Genomic DNA, 20007 nt, shown 5'->3' with positions numbered 1-20007 from the left:
TACTCAGTTTTGTGTTTATTTGGAGGTCAATCGACGATTCAATTTCAAAATCAATGGAATTTCCAAAATTCATGCTGTAATCAAACATTGGAAAGTGTTATAAGTGCACAACCTTCTATTCATCTTATGAAATGTAAGCTTAATGGCATCAAAGGCAATTGCTGATTGCCACCAGAGCCTCAACATATTCAGTAAAACTCTAGGAGCTATAGTGAAATAACCATTCTCTCTGATTACTTGCTAAAAATATTATAACTGTGGTGCTTGCTTCAGGTGAACAATACTCTACAAAAGCACTGGTCGGTAGGCATAGACAGTTCATGGCATTGACCCGCCATCAAAAAATGACCTCAAAACCAGGGCATGGGTGAATTGGAGACATTAAGGGTGAAATTGTGGTGTATTTAATGGTGATGGACAACAGTGAAATAGCATTTCAACAAGCAAAAGATGCAGTGAATTGATAGGTGAAACCCATTTACACCCCCCCCGCCGCCCCCAAGAAGCTTCTTCGGGTTTATGTCCTTTAAGCTCTCCCCTCCCACCCTCTACTGCTCTGCATGCATGTGGCACATGCCCCAACACATCATACATTGTGCATGAATGATGAGAACAAGAATAGCTTGTGGGCCTGTGATTGCAGTTCACATGATACTGCTCTGTAATCATGTATTCCTGGCTGTGCCTCGTTTTGGTCTACATTAGAGGTAGTGGTGCATTTGGATGGTGCAATTGTAGGTGCAATATATGATTATAGAGTGGACAATATTCTGTTGGCCACCCCTTTCGCCTAAGCATGATATATCTTCATGAAGCAGACATGCCCCTGTAAGATACGATGGTTAGTTTCACCACCTTATTCAGCCGCCACCTCATCGGCCAGACCCTTGGCCCGGTAATGCCCCCACCCATCGGGGTTAATTGTTTAAATAATGACCATTTATATTGTGCATACCATAAACTGATTCGCCTCTTCGCCCACTCGTAGGAGGATCGCTTACAACCATGGCCCTCTGCACAGAGAAAAGTCAAATAAATAACATCCTGCAGCATTTAATGGAACATGTAATCTAATTGTAAGTATAATTAATGTACTAATTACTAATTCTTTACATTTGGAAGTATGTGTGGATTTATGAAGCGCAAACCGAGCTGGCAAGCAACAAAGCACTGTACATAGGGGGTTACAGGTAGGGTCTCAGATGTTCTTGGGAATGGCATGGGGTGCTCATAAGGGGCATATCTGCGACGGGAGAGGAGTACGGTTGAGTGGAGGAATTAGCGATTGGCCTTCCTAAAGTGTAGGATGGTGGGGGGCAGTCTGATTTGCATTGGTAATTTGCTCTTAAGAAATACTGCAATAATGCAATACTGCTTGTTTTGAAGTGTTTTCCCTCTTTCCTGCATGGCGATCTCATGGCTTCTAGTGCTGTACTGTGTGCTCTGGAGATGGTAAGCTTCTCGGCCAGGTAGAGTGGTGTTTTAGTTGTGATTGCTGTATATGTGATGCAGGTTGTCTTGATCAAGATGCGTGGCTGAAGAGTTAACCAGTGCAGCTGCTTGGGAGGGGGATGAGGGTGTTGTGGCTGAATTTTCTTAGTCTTGTTGATAGATGTGCTGTGGCATGCAGGATGGCTTTAAGAGGGCCAACATTGGCATTGGGATTTCAGCGAGCAGGGCGTTATCACCAGGGGAGTTGCTAGGTCTGGAAAAGACCCGGGGCTAAGCTGCTGTCGGAACTGTTGGGACTGGGGGCTAGCTGGTCTTTTGGCTGTAGCTCCTGAGATTCTATCCGGGGCTACAACCAAAAGATCAGGGGCTATAGGCCCCTTAGCCCCCCCTAGCAACGCCCCTGGTTATCACCATCTCGTAGATGGTTCTCCAATGTTGCTTGTCCGTCTGCACAAAAAAGGATTTCAGAGAGCAGCTCTTATTGTAGCCAATGCAAAGATTGTTTTCCTTGTACTCTTCAGCATCTTCAGTGCCAGCCCATTTTACACATGATGGGACTAGGTCAATAAATTGAACGGGCCTCATTACGACCCTGGCGGTAGAGTGATAACGGTGCCGGTAGTGCTGCCGGCGCCGTTACCACTCTACCACCACATTACGATTTCTGCTCGCGGGGCCGTCCGGTATGCCTGGTCAGACCAGACGTGTAGAGCGGCACCCGCTAGCAGAACAGGATGCTAACAACGGTCCCGTTATTAACAGGACCGTTGTTAGCATCCTCCCCATTCCCATTGAGCCCTTTCGGGGCTCAAATGGGAATGGGGACTTTCCCGGTCACGCAAATCGGAATTACCGGGCCCGCAAAGGTCAGAATGGCCCGGTAATTTCCATTTTTCAGGACCCGGACCCGAATTTGGGGGTACCCATGCCACTAATAATGCATGGCTACCTACAAACTCGTAATGAGGCCCTTTCAAGAGGGGATGGGGACCTCCTTGGGTGAGAAGCCTACAAGTGTAGTAGCCAAAGCCATTCCTACACCAGAGGGGAAAGGTGGCAATTGGGAGAGCCCTGGTCCATGGCCCTTCTTGTAGTGCCACTTGGCTTGAATACAGTGCCACTCACAATCCGAATCCGTACAAATAACCTTATTAAAAAAAAAGAATGAGAAATGACCTAATTTATTTGACCGAAAATAGTAGGTATTTTGGTATATGTATGGTAAATAATAGGTGGGGAGTGGGGTAAGGGCATACGTTAGTGTAGGGGGGTGAGGGTGGGGTTTTGGGGACTCCCCCTGCATTAAAAAAAAAAAGAGTTAAAAAAGCAAAAAGTAGATGGGCGTGGCTTGGAGCGCCATCAATGTGGTCGCTCCTCTGAGGCCACCCGTGGGATGCCCGCCGCCGCCGTCAAATTCCGGCGGTTCTAAGCTGGGTTCCGCGTCGCCAATGCCATCTAAAGGCATCTCGACCGGAACCGACATGGCACAACCTGGCTAAACATACCCTTCGACCGAGGAGGCGTTCTACCAGAATTTAGCGGCTGAACTTCTCCCCCGTCTTGGACCGAAGAAACCAAGTTGGCCACCAATCCGGAACCCAGCAGCACACGCCGCACTCGGCGGTAGCGGGACCCTAGAACACCGAGGAGCTGGAGAGGGGGAGAGGTATTTAAAACAGAATCACCCGATTCCTACCAAGGGGTCCCGGAACACACTGGGTTGCTGCCTCGGCGGCTACGGCTTACATACACTCTGAGGGACCAAGAGAGCAGGCTTCCACCCCTCCCCCCGCTACGCAGAATGAGTCGGGACCCCCACGGCCATCTTGCATCATCCCCGACGGAGACCCTCTCCCCATACCAAAGTTTTCCTGGGGCACCCCTGCCCACTCACCCAGATCTAGTCCAGAGTGGGGGTCGAGGGGGAGAAGCTCCCCAAGTGCAGCCTCCCGCCGTCTTAGGCCTCGCTGCTACTCTCTTAATTAAGACCGCCTGACACGAGCAGCATGTCGAGGCAGACGAAGGTGAGCAAGGGCACAGATATATCCGCCATGTTCACGGCTCCGGAGAAACCCAAGAAACAGGATCCTCCTAAACTGACCCCACAGAAGCCACAAGAGGATAGGGGTGCTCTCGCCACCAAAGGAGACCTAATAGCCTTCATGGCGGACATCAAATTGGAGTTTCGCGCCTGCCTCTCGGAACTCACCGCTAAAGTTGACCAAACAGATCAGAGTGTCACAGAACTCAAACAGAGGCTCGGAGAGATCGAGGATCATTCCCAGGATCACGCTACCACATTGGGGGAAATGCAAAAATCTATCGATTCCCTGCATCACAAATACGAGATCCTGGAGTTCAAACATGAAGACCTTGAAAATAGGGCACGTCGCAATAACCTCCGCATTCGGGGCATTCCGTCCTCTGTCCCTGACAACAAGCTAGCGGACTACGTGGGAAGCTTCTTTGAGGCTTTACTCCTGGATATGGACAAATACCAGCTCCTGCTGGACCGGACCCACAGACTCCGCCCGCGCCGTGGGACAGAGTTGGACCCCCCCCAGATGTGATTACCAGGGTCCACTTCTTTACGAGGAAAGAGGCAATATCAGCGATCAGTCGCCAAGGAGATGAGATCACTTTTCAGAGCACTCCACTTCAAATCTACCATCGACTTCTCACCACTTACTCTCCAGAAAAGAAGAGCACTTCGGCCTCTGACAATGTTCCTCCAGGAGCAACAGATCCGTTACAGATGGCTGTTTCCGACAGCTCTCCAGTTCACATATAATGGCACCCTACGCAGAATCAGCCACTTGGAAGACGCTGAGAAAATCTTACATCCGACCTCACCCCGAGATCCTTCCACGCCAATCCCAGAGGGGACCGAAGACTCTGGACCGCTTCCCTCTCCAAAACCCAAACGCACGCCTTGGTCGTCGACCCAGCGGAACAACAGAAAGAGATGAACGGGGACGCTTCCACGGTCCCAGGCTCCGTCAGCAAGTAAGCCGGGACACAGATGCCCCTGCTTGAAGTAGGACCCGCCACCTAGATTGCGAGCTCACCAACCTTGAACACGGTGGCGGCGAGCCACAACCATGGTTCATACCCACTCCAAGGATACTTTCCATCCCTTGTTCCTTGGAAACCCACAGTACTCGATATGTGATGGGACAGTTGGCCCTGTTGGCCTTAGGGTCTACCTCCCTGTTAAAGTTGCGGCTCCCCGTTGGGGCTCCGCGTTAAAATCTCAAGTGCAGGATGATACCAAGAGTTTCCCTAACAGACATGGCAGTTCAACCACCACCCCATGACCCCCCCCTAACCCAAGGAACGGAGAGTGAGCCTTCAGAGGACCTTCAGTCGCTTCGGATCCTCTCCCTGAATGTTAATGGCCTGAACTCCCCCAACAAGCGAAAGGCAATTCTACTGAAACTTCGCGACGAAGATGCAGCGATAGCTATGCTTCAAGAGACGCACCTCCTGCCGGCAGATGTATCCCGCCTTCGATCCCGGCTATTCTCGCTCCAATTCTTCGCCTCTGGCACAAGTAAAAAAGGAGGTACGGCGATTCTCTTCAGGAAAGACTTGAACCCACAGATTTTGGAAACGAAAATATGCCCAGAAGGCCGATTTACAGCGATTAAATGCCTCCTAATGGGAGACCTACACACCCTTATCTCAGTATACGCTCCCAACACTGGACAGTCACACTTCTATGACTCCTTGGGCACATCTCTCACTAGCTTTGTGGAGGGCCAAACAATTGTCGGCGGGGATTTCAATGGGGTTCCCGACCCCACCAAAGACCGATCACACCCCCCGACTCCAGGCGACTTCGCCCAAGCACTCAGCCTCCTTCGATTCTTCAGGACTCTGGAGATAATAGACTCATGGCGGGTGTTTCACCATGACGAAAAAGATTTCTCCTTCTACTCTTTTGTCCATCGCACCTTCTCAAGGATCGACCTGTTCCTGATCTCCCCGCATACGTTCCCCTCAGTCAAAAAGGTCACCATCGGCACAATAGCGATATCAGACCATGCCCCAGTGCTCCTGGAACCCCAGGTTCATAACCCTAACCCCAACACCCCACGTAAATGGATTCTGTACGACCCGATCCTCAATGACATGGCCACCAGAGACAAGATCGCAACAGGAATAAGTAACTTCTTTAATGAAAACCCAGCCTCAGACACCTCACTAGCGAACAACTGGGATGCCATGAAGGCAGTAATCAGGGGCTCCCTGATACCCCAAGGTGCGGCCTACCATCGAGATAGATGTCAGACCCGGACGGCCCTAGAGAACGAACTAAGAGAGGCTGAGGCACCCCATAAGGAGAAAGGCAGGTCCCCCAAAACACAACGGATTATCCGTACGGCACGGAAAAAACTGGAAGCCCACTATGCGGAACAAACCGCACAACTAATGGCGAAGGCCAAACAGTCATAGTACACGAAGGGCAACAAGGCGAACAAGTTCCTGGTGGCCAAACTAGCCAAGCAGAGACGCATCCACGCGATCATGGGCCTGCGTGATGCCAACAGGGTCACACTATACTCAGAGCCCAAGAAGCAACGCCTCGCAATACATTACTTGGCCCAAATCATGAAGGCAACCCCACGAAACCTATCACAACAAAAGGAATACCTCCAGCAGGCAGAAGTGCCCCGGCTCTTCGACGCAACGAGAGACGAACTGGAGGAGCCCATCACAGGGGAGGAAATTGAGGAGGCTATCAAATCACTTAAAACACGGGCCCCCGGCCCGGATGGCTTCTCAACCAGGTTCTATAAACTATTCAGAGCACAACTGACCCCCCGTCTAGCTACCCTATTCAACTCCTTCAGGGAAACGGGGGCGGTGACCCCATCGATGCAGGAATCAACCACCATCCTCCTGCCCAAACCTGGAAAAGACCCAAGAAGCATAACTTCCTACAGACCAATCGCACTCTTAAATATCGATGCGAACATATACTCAAAAATTCTGGCAACCCGTTTGAATCGCATCCTGCCGAAGATCATCCACCCCGACCAGGCAGGTTTTATCCTACACCGGACAGCAGGTGACAACATCCGGAGAACCCTGAACCTGGTGGACCTCGCCTCTCGGAACGCCCAAAAACTAGTCTTGGTGAGTCTCGACGCAGCTAAGGCGTTTGATAGGGTGGATTGGACGTTTATGAGACACACCCTAGGGGCCTTCGGCTTCAGACCAGCTTTCCAAACGATGGTTCTAGCTAACTATGATTGCCCCAAAACAAGCCTGAGGATCAACGGCCACAACTCGGCCCCAATCCCCTTATCATGCGGAACCCGGCAAGGCTGTCCACTGTCGCCCTTGCTCTTTGCACTCACCATGGAGCCCTTCGCACAAAAAATTAGGCGGAATGACCAAATCAAGGGCATACAAAGTGGCCCCACACACCATAAACTTGCCCTGTACGCGGATGAGATTTTGCTCACGATATCGGAAGCCCACTCATCCCTCGAACACGCGATACGCGAAATCACCAGCTATGGTGAAGTCTCAGGCCTCACCATAAACTTCGATAAATCATCCGCCTTGGGTATTGGCCTCACCCCAGCAGAACGAGAACCATTGACTAAAATGTGCCCAATAACATGGGAAAAGAGCCCCTATTTAGGGGTCTACATCCCGGCTGACCCAAGGGAGACATACAAAGCCAACTTTCCCCGACTCTTCAAAGAACTGGAAGGCGACTTGAAGCGCTGGGAGACCCAAGAGATCTCACTGCTCGGGCGCATCACTGCATGCAAGATGAACCTCCTGCCGAGATTCCTATACACATGTGCCTCACTACCAGTGGCAATCCCCACGCCAACTCTCCGAGGGATCCAGAGGAAAATGCTGAACTTTATCTGGAGAGGTAAGAAAGCGAGAATCCCTCTCAGAACTATGCTGGGGAGTTCCAAATTGGGAGGGCTGGGAGTCCCAGACCTACAGGCCTACAGAGTGGCAGCCCAACTTGCCGAAGGTCCAGGCCTGGCAAAATACGACAAACCGCCCCAGATGGGTGGAGCTGGAACAATCACGGGCACCCCTACCCCTGCGATTCCTACCACACATCCCGCCCCCCCTCAGGACCCATTGGGGAGAGCTCCTGCTATCAACTAAACACACCCTTAGCACTTGGGACTGGGCGCTAAAACGAAAGGGAGTGCCAAGAGGACTGAGCCCACGTTCCCCGGTCTTTCATAACCCAATGTTCACACCGGGTACGAATCCTCGCAATTTTCGCAACTGGATCAAAGGTGGGCTGGAGACCATAGACCAGCTGTATAGAGGGGAGAGACCTCTCACATTCGCCCAATGCAAGGAGAAGGTCCAACTCCAGGAACGGGATAGATTCACATATATCCAACTACGCCACTGGTGCTCGCATACCCAAACCTTCCAAGCAGCAACACGCCCTCCTACTGCCTTAGAACTCACCCTGGGAGACCTTCCAACCCGCGGCAGAGTATCCACCCTGTACAGACGCTTTCTAAGCGACTTCTTGACCACAAGAACCCGATGCATGGCCCAATGGGAAGCGGACCTGGGTCACCCGATAGAGGATCAAACCTGGGTTGACATATGGACCAGAACACATACCTCGTCCACCTGCATCACCAATGGGGAATGCGCGTACAAGATCACGCTGCGATGGTCATATTCGCCCCTCCGACTTCACCATATGAACCCCCAGGTGAACCACTCTTGCTGGAGAGGATGCGGCCACCCAGGCTCCTTCTTCCACATGTGGTGGGACTGCCCGAAGATCCAACCATTCTGGAAAGCTTGCCTAGGGTCCATCTCACAAATTACCGGAACAACGATTCCCTTGGAACCAGAACCGATCTTGCTGGGTGCCCCAATCCCCGGGACCTACCTGCGCTCCGGACCCAGAGCGAAACTACTAACTCACTGCCTACTAGCAGGGAAAACGGTGGTGGCCCGAACCTGGAAAACCCCGGAAGGCCCCCACATAGCCCAATGGTGGACCAAACTTTGGGACATTCTGATAGCAGAGAAGGTGACTGCAGCACAAGCGGGAACTCTACATCGTTTCCAGAACATCTGGGCCCCAGTGCTGGAATTTGACCAGCGCTTCCCCGCCCTGACCTACAAACCCACCAGGGCCCACAGGATCTTAAAAAACCAGGAGAGCCCGGAGAAAGACACATAGTCGCCGAGGCTCAATCCGGACTGCCCGGGAGGGAGGAGCCCGCCTACAGGGCTTATGTGACGGATGGACCAGGGGGAGGGAGGAGGGAGAAGACGCAGGGGGGATAAAGGACTGGGGTTCAACTTGCCTATATAACCACTGCATATAATGTCTGTACTTATCATTCTGCCTTGATTTAAAATAAACAAAGTTAAAAAAAAAAAAAGCAAAAAGTAATGTTCGTTTTTCTGCCCCAAAAATGGGGTGATTTCTCAATTCATTTTTTTTCTTCTCGAAAATATCACAGATATCCTTCACAATCACCCACTGCCATTATCGCATGATGATGGCCAGTCTCTCCCTATTTTTTCAGAAAAATTACATCTCCCAGCATTCTCTATGAGAGAGAACCATCGCCAGATGAACCAAAGTTAACCTGAAAACCCCAACGGGCAACGTCAGGAAGAGAGTCCACTCCAACAACCAGCTGATGAGATGAACAACAACCAGCAACGCAGTGAATAGGAGCTGCTGCACGAACCAGAGACAGCACATACAGCTCTACAAGGACATTGTGCTTAGCCATGAGAGGGTGCAGAACCGTGGCGGCCCTGCAAACACGAAAAAGCAGCAGGGCTTAGACACCTTTATACCTTTTTTAGTTTGTACCACCTCCCGGGAGGGGAGAACAGGGACAGATTGGCCCGGGCAACCAGTGGGGAGGAAGAGCCAATGGAAAGAACAGGGCCCTTATAAAGGAAGAGCTGGGAGACAGGGAGTTGTGGGTTGTTTGCGTGAGGACAGTGGAGGCAGAGGTGAACCAAGAGACCAGACAGAGGAGGCGGAGGAAGGACACCACAGAGTAGCGTGGTGGAGGATCATACAGGTGGTGTTCAAGGTGAGGTATTGGCTTGTGAGAGGAAATGGTACTGGAAATTAATGTGCATGTTTATGAGTTGGGTGGGGAAGTGAAAGGAAGGGGTGAATGTAAGAGAAGTGTGGGTGGAAGAGTACTAGTGTGGAGAGGGGAGAATAGTAGTGTTGTGGTGAGGGCAGAGAAGCAGTACTGTGGAGAGAGAAAGAAGAGAGTGAGTAACAGGTTGTAAGATAGGAGGGTGAGGGTAGACAGACGAGAGAGGCGTTTCGTAGGCTTAGGGCAGGAAGTGTCAGGGAGAGTGAGGAGAGACAGTGGGTGGAGTAGGAGGAGATAAGGGCGATTGATAGGGAGGCAATGGGGGAGGAATATTAGAGCACGGAAGGAGAAGTCAAAGTGGGACATGAGTGTGTGAAAGGCACAACCCTTAAGTCATTCCTGAGGGGGAAAGCCAATGGATAGGAATTTGGAGATTGTTCCCTGAGGCAGCTTAGGTAGGAAAGGCTCTAGCCTTTATGTCACACTCAAAGACAGGTAGTTTGTTTAGACAGTAGGAGTTACCGATCCCCAGTACCAGTGTGGGATCAATGGATGGCTGGGGTAGGGTGGGTATACCCCTTCATAGGCTAGAGAGAAGGGGACAACCATTAGACCCACTGCTGGAATAAAAATACAAACCCATGATCTTTCCCTGGGAGTTGGTGTGCTCTTGAAGCCATCTGTGACAATAGTTTATTTTATTGTTCAATTTTCCACCGAAAATCCCCATTCTAATGTTTACAGTTGGCCTCAGTACAAGTTTGCCGGTATCCTGGCAGTAATTCCACCAGGATACCAGGAAAATGTATCACCATTTCCGGCACTTGGTCCGATGAAATGTCCACTGGATTACGCATGCCAGAGAAACAGTGTTAATGCCCATTCATGGAGTACCAGAGGACTCCATGGGGATTTGAATATATTACTGGCACCTGTAATACAGGCTCTTTTTGCAGGTGGGGTGGCAGATGACCTTCAATTGGAGGTCCTTCTGGCCACCTCACTGGCAAACTTGTAGTTGGACGGTGCAGTAACTTACTGGTAAACATTAATAACGACACGTTAATGCTGCACCAGCCAACTTGTAATGTGGCCCATTAACTTTGAGAGTAATGGAGGAAATGAACACCAAAGACTACTATTCGTAAATCAGAAAGTATAAACACAGGCATCTTGGGGCTGGAAAGAGGCATTTTAGTTCTGAAAAGGATCTGCATTTTTGAGTTTCGAGTCTAAATGTGAAGGATTTAAGGAGGACAAATAAGAGGTCAAACGAAAAGTTTCTATCACCAACCCACACAGGCACATTTTTAAGGACCTATCTTTTCCCTTTAAAGTTAATTACTTTCAGATGTATATACATTTTCACTAGTCCTGGATGAGAGGCCATGGGCCCATCTTTTTTTAATCTGGATATACACTATGGACCTTGAAACATTTTTGTTGCCAATATTAGTCGAAGGTTCTATGGACAGAGGGTGCCAATCATACAGGATACTATTTTCAGTATGACCTGGAGAGGATACACACCAGTTTCTGCCCAAAAGTAAGATCTCCCAACACTTAATTCCTAGAGTTAAAAGGGAACTTTATTGTATTCCAAAATCGTTCCAAATTCAGCCCATGCAAAGCACTGCATTTAAAACTGCCAGCAACAGTGTATACACGATTATTTCCTCTGCATGTTGACTATGCAGAGCTTTTTGTTAACATGCCACTGCTACTTGGGTTCTTGCCTTAAGCTAAATATATTTATAAGGTCATGTTTGGTTCCTGCAAACATGAGTTTTGTCTTCCCCGCACTTAGCGACCATGCCAAGTCAGCATTCAACTTGTGATTGTCGATAAAACTGCTTCTGTACATCATGTATTTAGGACAAACTCAAGCCAGTTAGCATTTATCGCCCCCGCCCCCTTGAACTGGCCCTCCATGCTGTGAACAAATGATGTAGGCGAATAGAGCAATAGATTTCTATTTGTGCAGTCTTTCTGAACACCACGGTGGTGGATTCAAGTTCCTCGGTTTCTTAGAAAAATAGCATTCTGTGAACAGGCCTGTTCGTGTTCTAATCACATCTGAATTATCAGATTTCTCATGCATGCCATTTGTTATGGGTCTGAATAAATACTTTCTAGTATTACAAATATGAAAACATATTTTTATACATCTAGTAATAATACTTGACATTTCAAATCAGAAATTCACGTTTTAGGATGTTAATGTGCTTTATTACAAAATATGGTATTTGCCATCTATCTGTATGCAGATCCGGCAGATTATAGCGATTTCACTATCAGCAAAATCCAAAAGAAAGTGTCCAATTTGTTTGCAAAACACCCTGCCAAACATGCAATTTTTGCAAAAATAGCCATTTAAAGAAAAAACACACAAAATCAGCAGTTTAAAAAAAACAAAGTCATGCTAAGAGAGGGAAGATAGGGAGAGACTGGTGAGCCAAGAGGGAGTATTGAGCCAGAGAAGGAGCTATAGGCCTGAGAGGGAGGGATGAGCACAGGGCCACAGAGAGTGCGATGGGCACAAGGCTTGAGTGGAAACGATGGGCAAGAGCCCAGAGTCGAGCAGTGGCCTAGAGACCTAAGTGGGATCCGTAGGAAAGAGGTCAGCGCGGGATCAGTGAGCCACAGACCAGAGTGGGAGCGGTGAGCAACAGGCCACAGTGGGAGCAATAGGCCACAGGCCAGAGTGGGAACGATGTGCCATATGTCAGAGTGGGAGCAATGGGTCACAGGCCATAGAGACAGCAATGGGCCAGAAGCCAGAGTGGGAGCGATGCGCCACAGGACAGAAAGGGAGCAATGGGTCACAAGCTAAAGAAGGTGGGAGGACAAAGAGGGAGTATTGGGTCTGCAGGGGAGCAACAGGCTAGAGGCCAGTGGAGGAGCGGTGAGCTACAGGCCATAGAGGGAGTGATGGGCCATGGGCCAGGGAGGAAGGGATGGTTCAAAGCAGGAGCAGTAGGCAAGATTTAGAGAGATTGACAAGAGGCAACTGAGGTATCAGTGGGCCAGAGAGTGAACAGTGGGCCAGAGAGGGAGCAATGGGCCAATGAGGGAATGGTGGGCCAGATGCCAGAGAGCTAGCATTGGACCAGAAGCCAGAGAGGAAGTGATGGACCAGAGATAGAGTGACTGGGAGAAGTAGGGTGAAAGCACCAGATTGGGAGATAGGATGGGAAGGGGAGCACAATAGACTGGGAGAAGGGACATGAGATGCAGAAGGAGTGAGAGATTGAGGAGCAAGAGGCAGACAAGGACAAAGAGATACTGAGAAAGAATGAAAGACCGGAGAGTGCAAGAGGAACTTGAGCGCATACAGTGTAAATTGGAAGCCGGTAGGAATGTAGCAGGGACTGGGGAGTTGGAGTTGTGACTTGCCAGTGTAACAATGATAGTAAGTGCATGACTGACAGAGTGAGAGGTTTGGGAGTGTACATTCTAATGGAGTATTGGTGAGTCTGAGCGGTTTGGATGACTGGGTAATTGAAGGACATAGAAGGGAATATTTGCACCATTACAAGTGCTAACGTTGAATAAAGTTAATAATATAAAGGGCATTCAGAGGTCCTTACCTCTGTTTCAGCGTGTTTGTTTGTTTGAGCTGGAAGTGGAGAGCGATGAGCAACATTTGAGTGGACCAGAGCCCGGGGGCATCCAGGTCGGAGTAGCAGCCATTAGACAGAGCAGAGAGGACCTGCAGCAGAGACCAGCTTTTTCCACAATCCACCATATAGCATCAGGCAGCCACTAGTTGCCCACCTGCAAACCGCAGCCCGCAGTCATCACTAGTCAGCAGCTTCCAGTCTCCTGTTTACCGACACAGAAGTTGAGCAAAGAGTTAGAGGCTCGATCTTGTGGCAAGTCAGTAGGTAGGCAGCAACACCTAAGCTGCCTGTGTATCCTCGGCATACTGTTAGATTTCAAAATCCATTAAATCCTGAACCGGATGACCAACAGACATGATCAATTTCCTGACGTGGTTGGGTTGTCTGCAGTCATTTTGCATTTTGCCTTTGAACTCCAAAGCTTGCCATCTGTTATTATCTCAAGTGTAAGATTCAGAGAGTATTATCTCTCTGTAGGTCAGCATCCCCTTGGATCAACGACTGAAATTAATTTTAAGAGGCGATTGGAGTGACTGCAGGCATGTCTCCCTTTGATCTCCCTCTGGAGATGAAGCAAACATCACCAGCTCAATTTCTTTAAGGGGGTTGGGGTCCACTGTTTTGGCCGGAACCTTCTGAGGAATGGGGATATTACTGTCGAATGATCCAAAACCGGGATATGAATTTGCGAGACTTTTCTTCATGCGCCTGTTGAATGTGTAGAGGGTGACCAATTACATCAATCTACATACGATACCTCGTGCTCGCTAACACATGTAGACCCGTACAACTTGCTGAACTGTGTAGACAATACCTTTGTTTCTGACGTTTCATTGTTGGCCCCAGTCATGCTTTCTGAGCTGGTTAAACGTGTGCGTTTATCTTTGGGGCCTCCCACTCCACGCTCTATGCTGCCATCAGCGATTGACAAAGTTTGTTTATACCACCATAGTGCTTCACAGCCCTCCAGTCCTGTATGGGTCCACTTTGTGAAGTCACCTATTCAGTGTTTCTTTTCTGGCCCCCCTGATTTCAAATGAAATCAGTCAGCATTGGCGACCCAAGTTGAGGGCCCTCTGCAAAATGGGGTCTCCACGAGCTCTCCAAGTTCTATACAAGCAGCACAACAAGTCTATGCCTTAACACACGGGGCCCTTCTCTCAACACCACCCAGGACTTGTGCACAGCCACAGGAAGATTCCCCTATTGATATCTGTTCATTTCCGGTTCTTAGTAGGATTTTGAATTTACTAGATAAAGGTCATAATACTACTCAATATGAAATTCGAGAAGTGAGGTTGTCCCTGAAGGAGATTTATGCTACAATGATTTTGTTGGAAGGTTTTAGCTTGTCATGTGGTTATTAAATGTTTCATTCTCCTAATTGTTCTGTGACGAATACAGAGTCTGGAAGGTCGGTGACCTGTCAGACTCAGTCTGCTAATGAGCAAGGCCACTGTTTACCCTCCTCCCCCACTACAAGTCAGTTTCTTGTGGTTCAGGAAGGTGGGGCTGATTCTTTAATGGGGATGAATCTGTCTATGGGTATGGGATTACAGCCAGACAAACCAGCTATGCACCGTATTGTGGATCCTCCATATAGGTTCTACGATGATATCTGGGATATTGCAGTCTCAAATATGTCCATATTGGCCTTATTGGAGGAGAATTTTCAGAATCTCTTTAACAAACGGGACAAAGGATCTACTAAGCAGTTGTGTGTGGTGTAGGGTTGTGTCAATCCAGTGGGGGAAGTAACTTCTGAGCCAAACAGTTACACACCCCTTATGTAATATATTGTGAAAATTCATGAATTGACAGATTTAGAGTTAGCAGCTCCATCTATATCAGCAGAGGTAGAGCATCCCCAATCTCCAGTTTCAGTGTTTCTTAACTCCCATAGCATCCAGCGTAAAGACAGTAAAGCTAGGAGAAATGCAAACAAGAATTCTAAGAAAATGAATGTTATAAAAACTAATAACATGCAGGCATTGAAAATTCATGCTCATAATTCCTCACTCAAATCATTACGCAATGTATCCATGGACGATGAAATCATTGACCTCAATGCTCCAATTAATACTATGGATCAACTGTCAGCAACCATGGGGGAGCCTATGGGGAAGGTACCAAGGGCAAAGCCCCAACAACGAACCAATGCTTCAAAATCTTCCTCACATGAGATTGGCACAGTCCCAGAGGTTCCGGTAGAGGTGGGTTCTTTGTGTGTGCCAGCAAATATCACTGCTTGTGTTGAGCCCGCTCTCATACCTTCTCCACCAAGGGTTCGGGCTATTGGGGCGCTGCAAAGTAAATTCACCTCTTTCTTCCCCTCTACTTGGAAAGTCATCAATAGAAGGGAGATGTTGCCAACAGGGGCTAATGAGGCAGTGGGTCGCACTGCTCTAATTACTCTACCGGCTCCATTGTCTTTGGGTGTGTCGGGGGTCACTGCTACCTCCCATTTGGTGGGAGCGAAAGGGTCCCAACTACCCTGACTAGCTCCCCAGTGATTGAACATGCTCATGTAATCTAGGAACATTACATTTCTTAACATATGAGGTGGGAAAGTGATTTAAAAAGGAATGGAACATCCAGACTGAATAGGTCTATGTTGCTGGACTTAATTAAATTGATTCCGGTACTTAGACCTTTGCACTCTGATGACATTGAGTGAATCACTCTGCCGTTAGTCAACAACAATCGCATGTTTTGTGGTCTTCAGTCCGATATAATTGCTAATCTTATATGGTAACAGCAATGCAATTTGGAGTCTTTGGGCTTTATGCTGCATGCCATCGTCTGTATGGAGGATGGCAACACATGTTTTTTATATTGCTCACCAGTGCCCAATCCATTATCTAAAGATGTGCTGCCAGGCAACAAAGCCTCTCTCTCTGTTGACCCAGTGGCTCAATTTTCGGGGTTGCCAAAAGAAGGCCAGGATTGGTGCTGGGTTGATTCAGCCCTAAAACCTTTTCTGCTATTAAGCAGGGCTTGTCTCAACCCTAGCCTACGGTCGATTAGTATTCTGTCTTGGAACGTTTGTGGGCTGAATAATCTCAATAAATGGTTTCTCTATCCAGATTCTCTGCACAAATGTAAGATTCTTATGTTCCAGGAAACAATGGCCTTAATGGGGTTACTTTGATTGTAACTGTTCTGATGGACTTGAGTCAAACTCTGGGTCCATGTCTTCTCTAATTCTCTGAGTGGTCAAAGAGGTAGGGCCTGGAATCAGTTTCTTTCTTAATGGGATCTGCAAAAAATAGAAGTGTTTTCTGGATTCGCTTCGCCTATTTACACATGGCACAGGGGCAATCTTTCATCTAGAATTGATTACTTCTATGTATTCTCATCTGTTAAGCGGAATTGTGGATCTGTGAATCTCAGGGATCCAGGCTGGTGAGACCATTTGATGCTGGACTTCACATTTTATGTTAGAGTCCCACTGTTAAAAGGAATCATTCACTCGCCTTTCTTTCCTTTGATCGACCAGGACTGTCCCTTAAATCGAACCAAAGATTAAGTGCCAAATTTACACGTCTATTGAGGACAGAGTTAGAGTGGAAAGGTGTATTGTATAATGTCGATCTGCCCTCCTCTGATAGGGTTGCCAAATACAAATACAAATACAAACTGAAAGTGTGATGCATTGTCTAAAATGGACTGCGGGCCTAGGTATGGTCATTTCTGGGAAACCACAGGGTACACACATTTGATGCTACAGTTGTTGCCTCTAAAAAACTAAAGAACCGGAAAATGCAGAAGCCGAATCTCATTCATGCTCAATATGCTAGACGTAAAAACTACATTTGTCAGATTCACAAGAACTTTGTTAAGTCATTAAGGATAGGTATTAACTTAAGGGATAATCAGGTAATGCTTGCACACCTTTGCGATAACAAGATGGGAGAATGTTGGTCCATTATCAATAAAACCTTCACAGGGTACCATGAAGTTTTGGGTTTCTGAGGACAACTGGGTTACGTTTTCTGCTAACAAATATAAATTGGCAGAAGCTTTTTCTGATGTGTTGGATCCGTGTGCTGCTGCTCTCATTCAGGCCGAGTGTCCTTGGGAGGAGGAGGATATCATATGAGCCATTTCTAAAATAACTCTGTCTAGGGTGTCAGGCTCTGATGGTATTCCATCACTTATTTTGAAAAACGATCCAGGCTTATGGGACTCTATTTTGCAAATTAAATTCAACCATATTTTGGATTTGCATTCCAACAACATGGGCACAATCACTTATAATCCCCATTTTAAAAAAAGGGGATCCCTCTGATGCTGCTGGCCCATAGCCCTCACTGATTCAGCCTGAAAGGTTTTTGCACTTTTGGTGCTTAAGGATTTGGAAATTGTTATGCAACAAACGGCCCTCCTTTCACGCTTCCAAGTCGGCTTTAGGAAAAAGATGGGCACACCTTTCAATGCTACTATTTTGGCTCATCTTTTGAATACTGTGAAACATAACCAATCTGGACCAATTTATATGGCATCCCTAGATATCTCCACCGCCTTTGACTGTATGGTAAGATCTGTACTGCGGAATAAACTATTGAAGTATAAAGTCCCATTCAAATTAATACAGTTTATGGCGCTGTTACATAGAAACTCCTCATTTAAGATTAGGCTCTCTCGGGAGGGGGCTCTTACCAGATCTATTGCCTCATTCACTGGGGTTAGCAAGGATGTATATTGCATCGACTCTGTTTAACTTGTACCTTAGCGATATTGATGACTTGTAGAGTGCTTTTAACATATCACCAGTGAGGTTGGGCAGGCTAAGGCTGCATTTGGTTCTTTGACAGGACTGCTTTGGGCTGCAAGTAAAATTAAATCTGTTGTTGCAATATGCGGTAGCCAATAACTGGCAGGCTAATGCCCTTAAATATCAGATTGTCGTGTTTTCTAAATCCCACAGAATAAAAACAATGAATTGGACTATGGGCACAAAGAAAATAGAGTGAGTGTTGGAATTGAGATATTTGGGGTACACTCTTAGTAACTCTTCATCCATAGTTATGGGAAAGGCTTCTCTTTTAGAAAAACTATGACCTCTTCTATCACATATGAAATGCCTATCTTGTAGACTGTGTACATTTTCAATGCATCCACTCCAAAATACTTAACAAACTATCTTATGAAGATTTAGTCTATTGTGCTTTATGGACCGGATACGTGTTAACTCGATTCAGATCATTATTTGTACTGTTTGCAGGGCCGTGTCTGGATAGAGGCTCTGGGCATCTCTAGTGCCATGCTTAATGCTATTATTAGTCAGGAGTTGGGCACTTATCACCCCATTTACTGGAGGCAGCTCTTACATTTTGCAAAATTCTGAAATCCACCATGTAATTCACTTTATGTGGATTTAGGCCTTATGCTGGTGGACTCCTCGTCCAATTCTGTTAACCCATATAGGCAGAAGATGTGTTTTCTGTTTTGCGAGATTGAGTCGAGTGGAGAGGAGCACATTAACCGTCCCTGTACTGTAAAAAAGAAATTCTTTGGACATGATTGGCTTGGGACAGTTGAACTTATAGGGACATATTGCCTATTTAGGCAATACACCCACTTTCCCAAAAAGAAGGATCATCTCTGTACTTACTTAAAATGTTTTCCATGCAATCAAATTTAAAATAGGCATGCACATCAAACCAAAAAGGGAGAGCAAAACAATCTCTGTTCTGTCATGCTTGGTTCATCGAGGACTCTCTAGTAAATTGATAGGAGAGACAACATACACATGGTGCAAATAATGACAATCTGGCTCTCTTGCAGCCTTGCACACACTGCTTCTTTCTTGCACCTTGGCTGTGTTCCCCCCAGTCAAGAGAATTATAGCAAAAAACTATGCAAAATATAGAATTTCTTGCCACAAAAGTTGATTTGTTATGCTGAAAAATGCATATTTGCATGCCACAATTTTCTGGAGGCTGCATATAGGTGTGGCATATACACTTCACACAATTTAGTTCAAATGTTCAATTTAGGCTAAAGAACGTCATCTCTCTTTTTTAAATAAAATGGGTCCCTCATTTACTTACTTTCTGTATGCTGTCTACATTGCTTTAGCATTTCAGAGGCTGCATATGTGTGTAACTATCTATACATTCAATTTTTCACAATAAATAATTTACTTCAATTCTCTATTTCTAGAAGGTTCCAGTTAAATAATATATATATTTAAATCTTGTACACTAATTGTCGAGTGCTTTTGTTCAGATGTTGAAATCAGAATCTGTTTATTTTACGTTGCTTAGTTCGAAAAACATTGTTAGACCAATTGCTGCAGATTGCATTTATAATCTAAATATATATGTATCAGTGAATACACTTTGTTAAAGGGACATTATGGTTAAAGTGCACTAATATAAACCTATGAAATTCAGTGAAATAATTTGCTAACGGGACATTTTATTACAAGTCAAAAAAAAAAAGAATTCACCAGTTATGGTAAGCTCAGCCACCATAACTCGCTCCACCACCATGCACTGCTAAGACTAACACCCAGGACATCAAAGATGACATCAAAAATGCCACGCCACATTTGGCAATAGGCAAATCAGAGTAGGCATTTGTCCTTGTCGAGGGCCAGGCCCACTGCCCAGGTAACAAAGTTATATCACTATTTCACACTTTCAAAAAAGTAAAACACAGGACAGATTTTCAAAAGCAAGTTTTCAGGTCCATGTTGATGCCCCTTGTGCAAGTTTTCTTCAATCCTGTCCAGCACTTAGGGCTGCAGCTGCAAGCAGAATTCTTTTACTATTTAAACCTAGGGCTTTGGCCATGCTGCATACCCTAGTTAGCAAATCAGAGTAGACATT

At 47.0% G+C, this 20007-nt stretch overlaps 1 protein-coding gene across 1 annotated transcript in view; it reads right to left on the bottom strand.

The window, feature by feature from the left end:
• LOC138449659 (cholesteryl ester transfer protein-like) overlaps positions 1–20007 on the bottom strand; it is a 330995-nt gene that overhangs the window by 105149 nt on the left and 205839 nt on the right. Inside the window, exon 6 of the mRNA XM_069604786.1 lies at positions 4–74. Coding sequence (XP_069460887.1) covers positions 4–74 — 71 coding nt within the window. The remainder of the gene's footprint in view (positions 1–3; positions 75–20007) is intronic.

The sequence above is a fragment of the Ambystoma mexicanum genome, chromosome 1p (assembly GCF_040938575.1).
Source record: "Ambystoma mexicanum isolate Mex_15411 chromosome 1p, UKY_AmexF1_1, whole genome shotgun sequence".
In the NCBI taxonomy this organism is placed as follows: domain Eukaryota; kingdom Metazoa; phylum Chordata; class Amphibia; order Caudata; family Ambystomatidae; genus Ambystoma; species Ambystoma mexicanum.
Note: the sequence above shows the minus strand (reverse complement) of the source record. Positions and strands in the feature narration are given on the sequence as shown.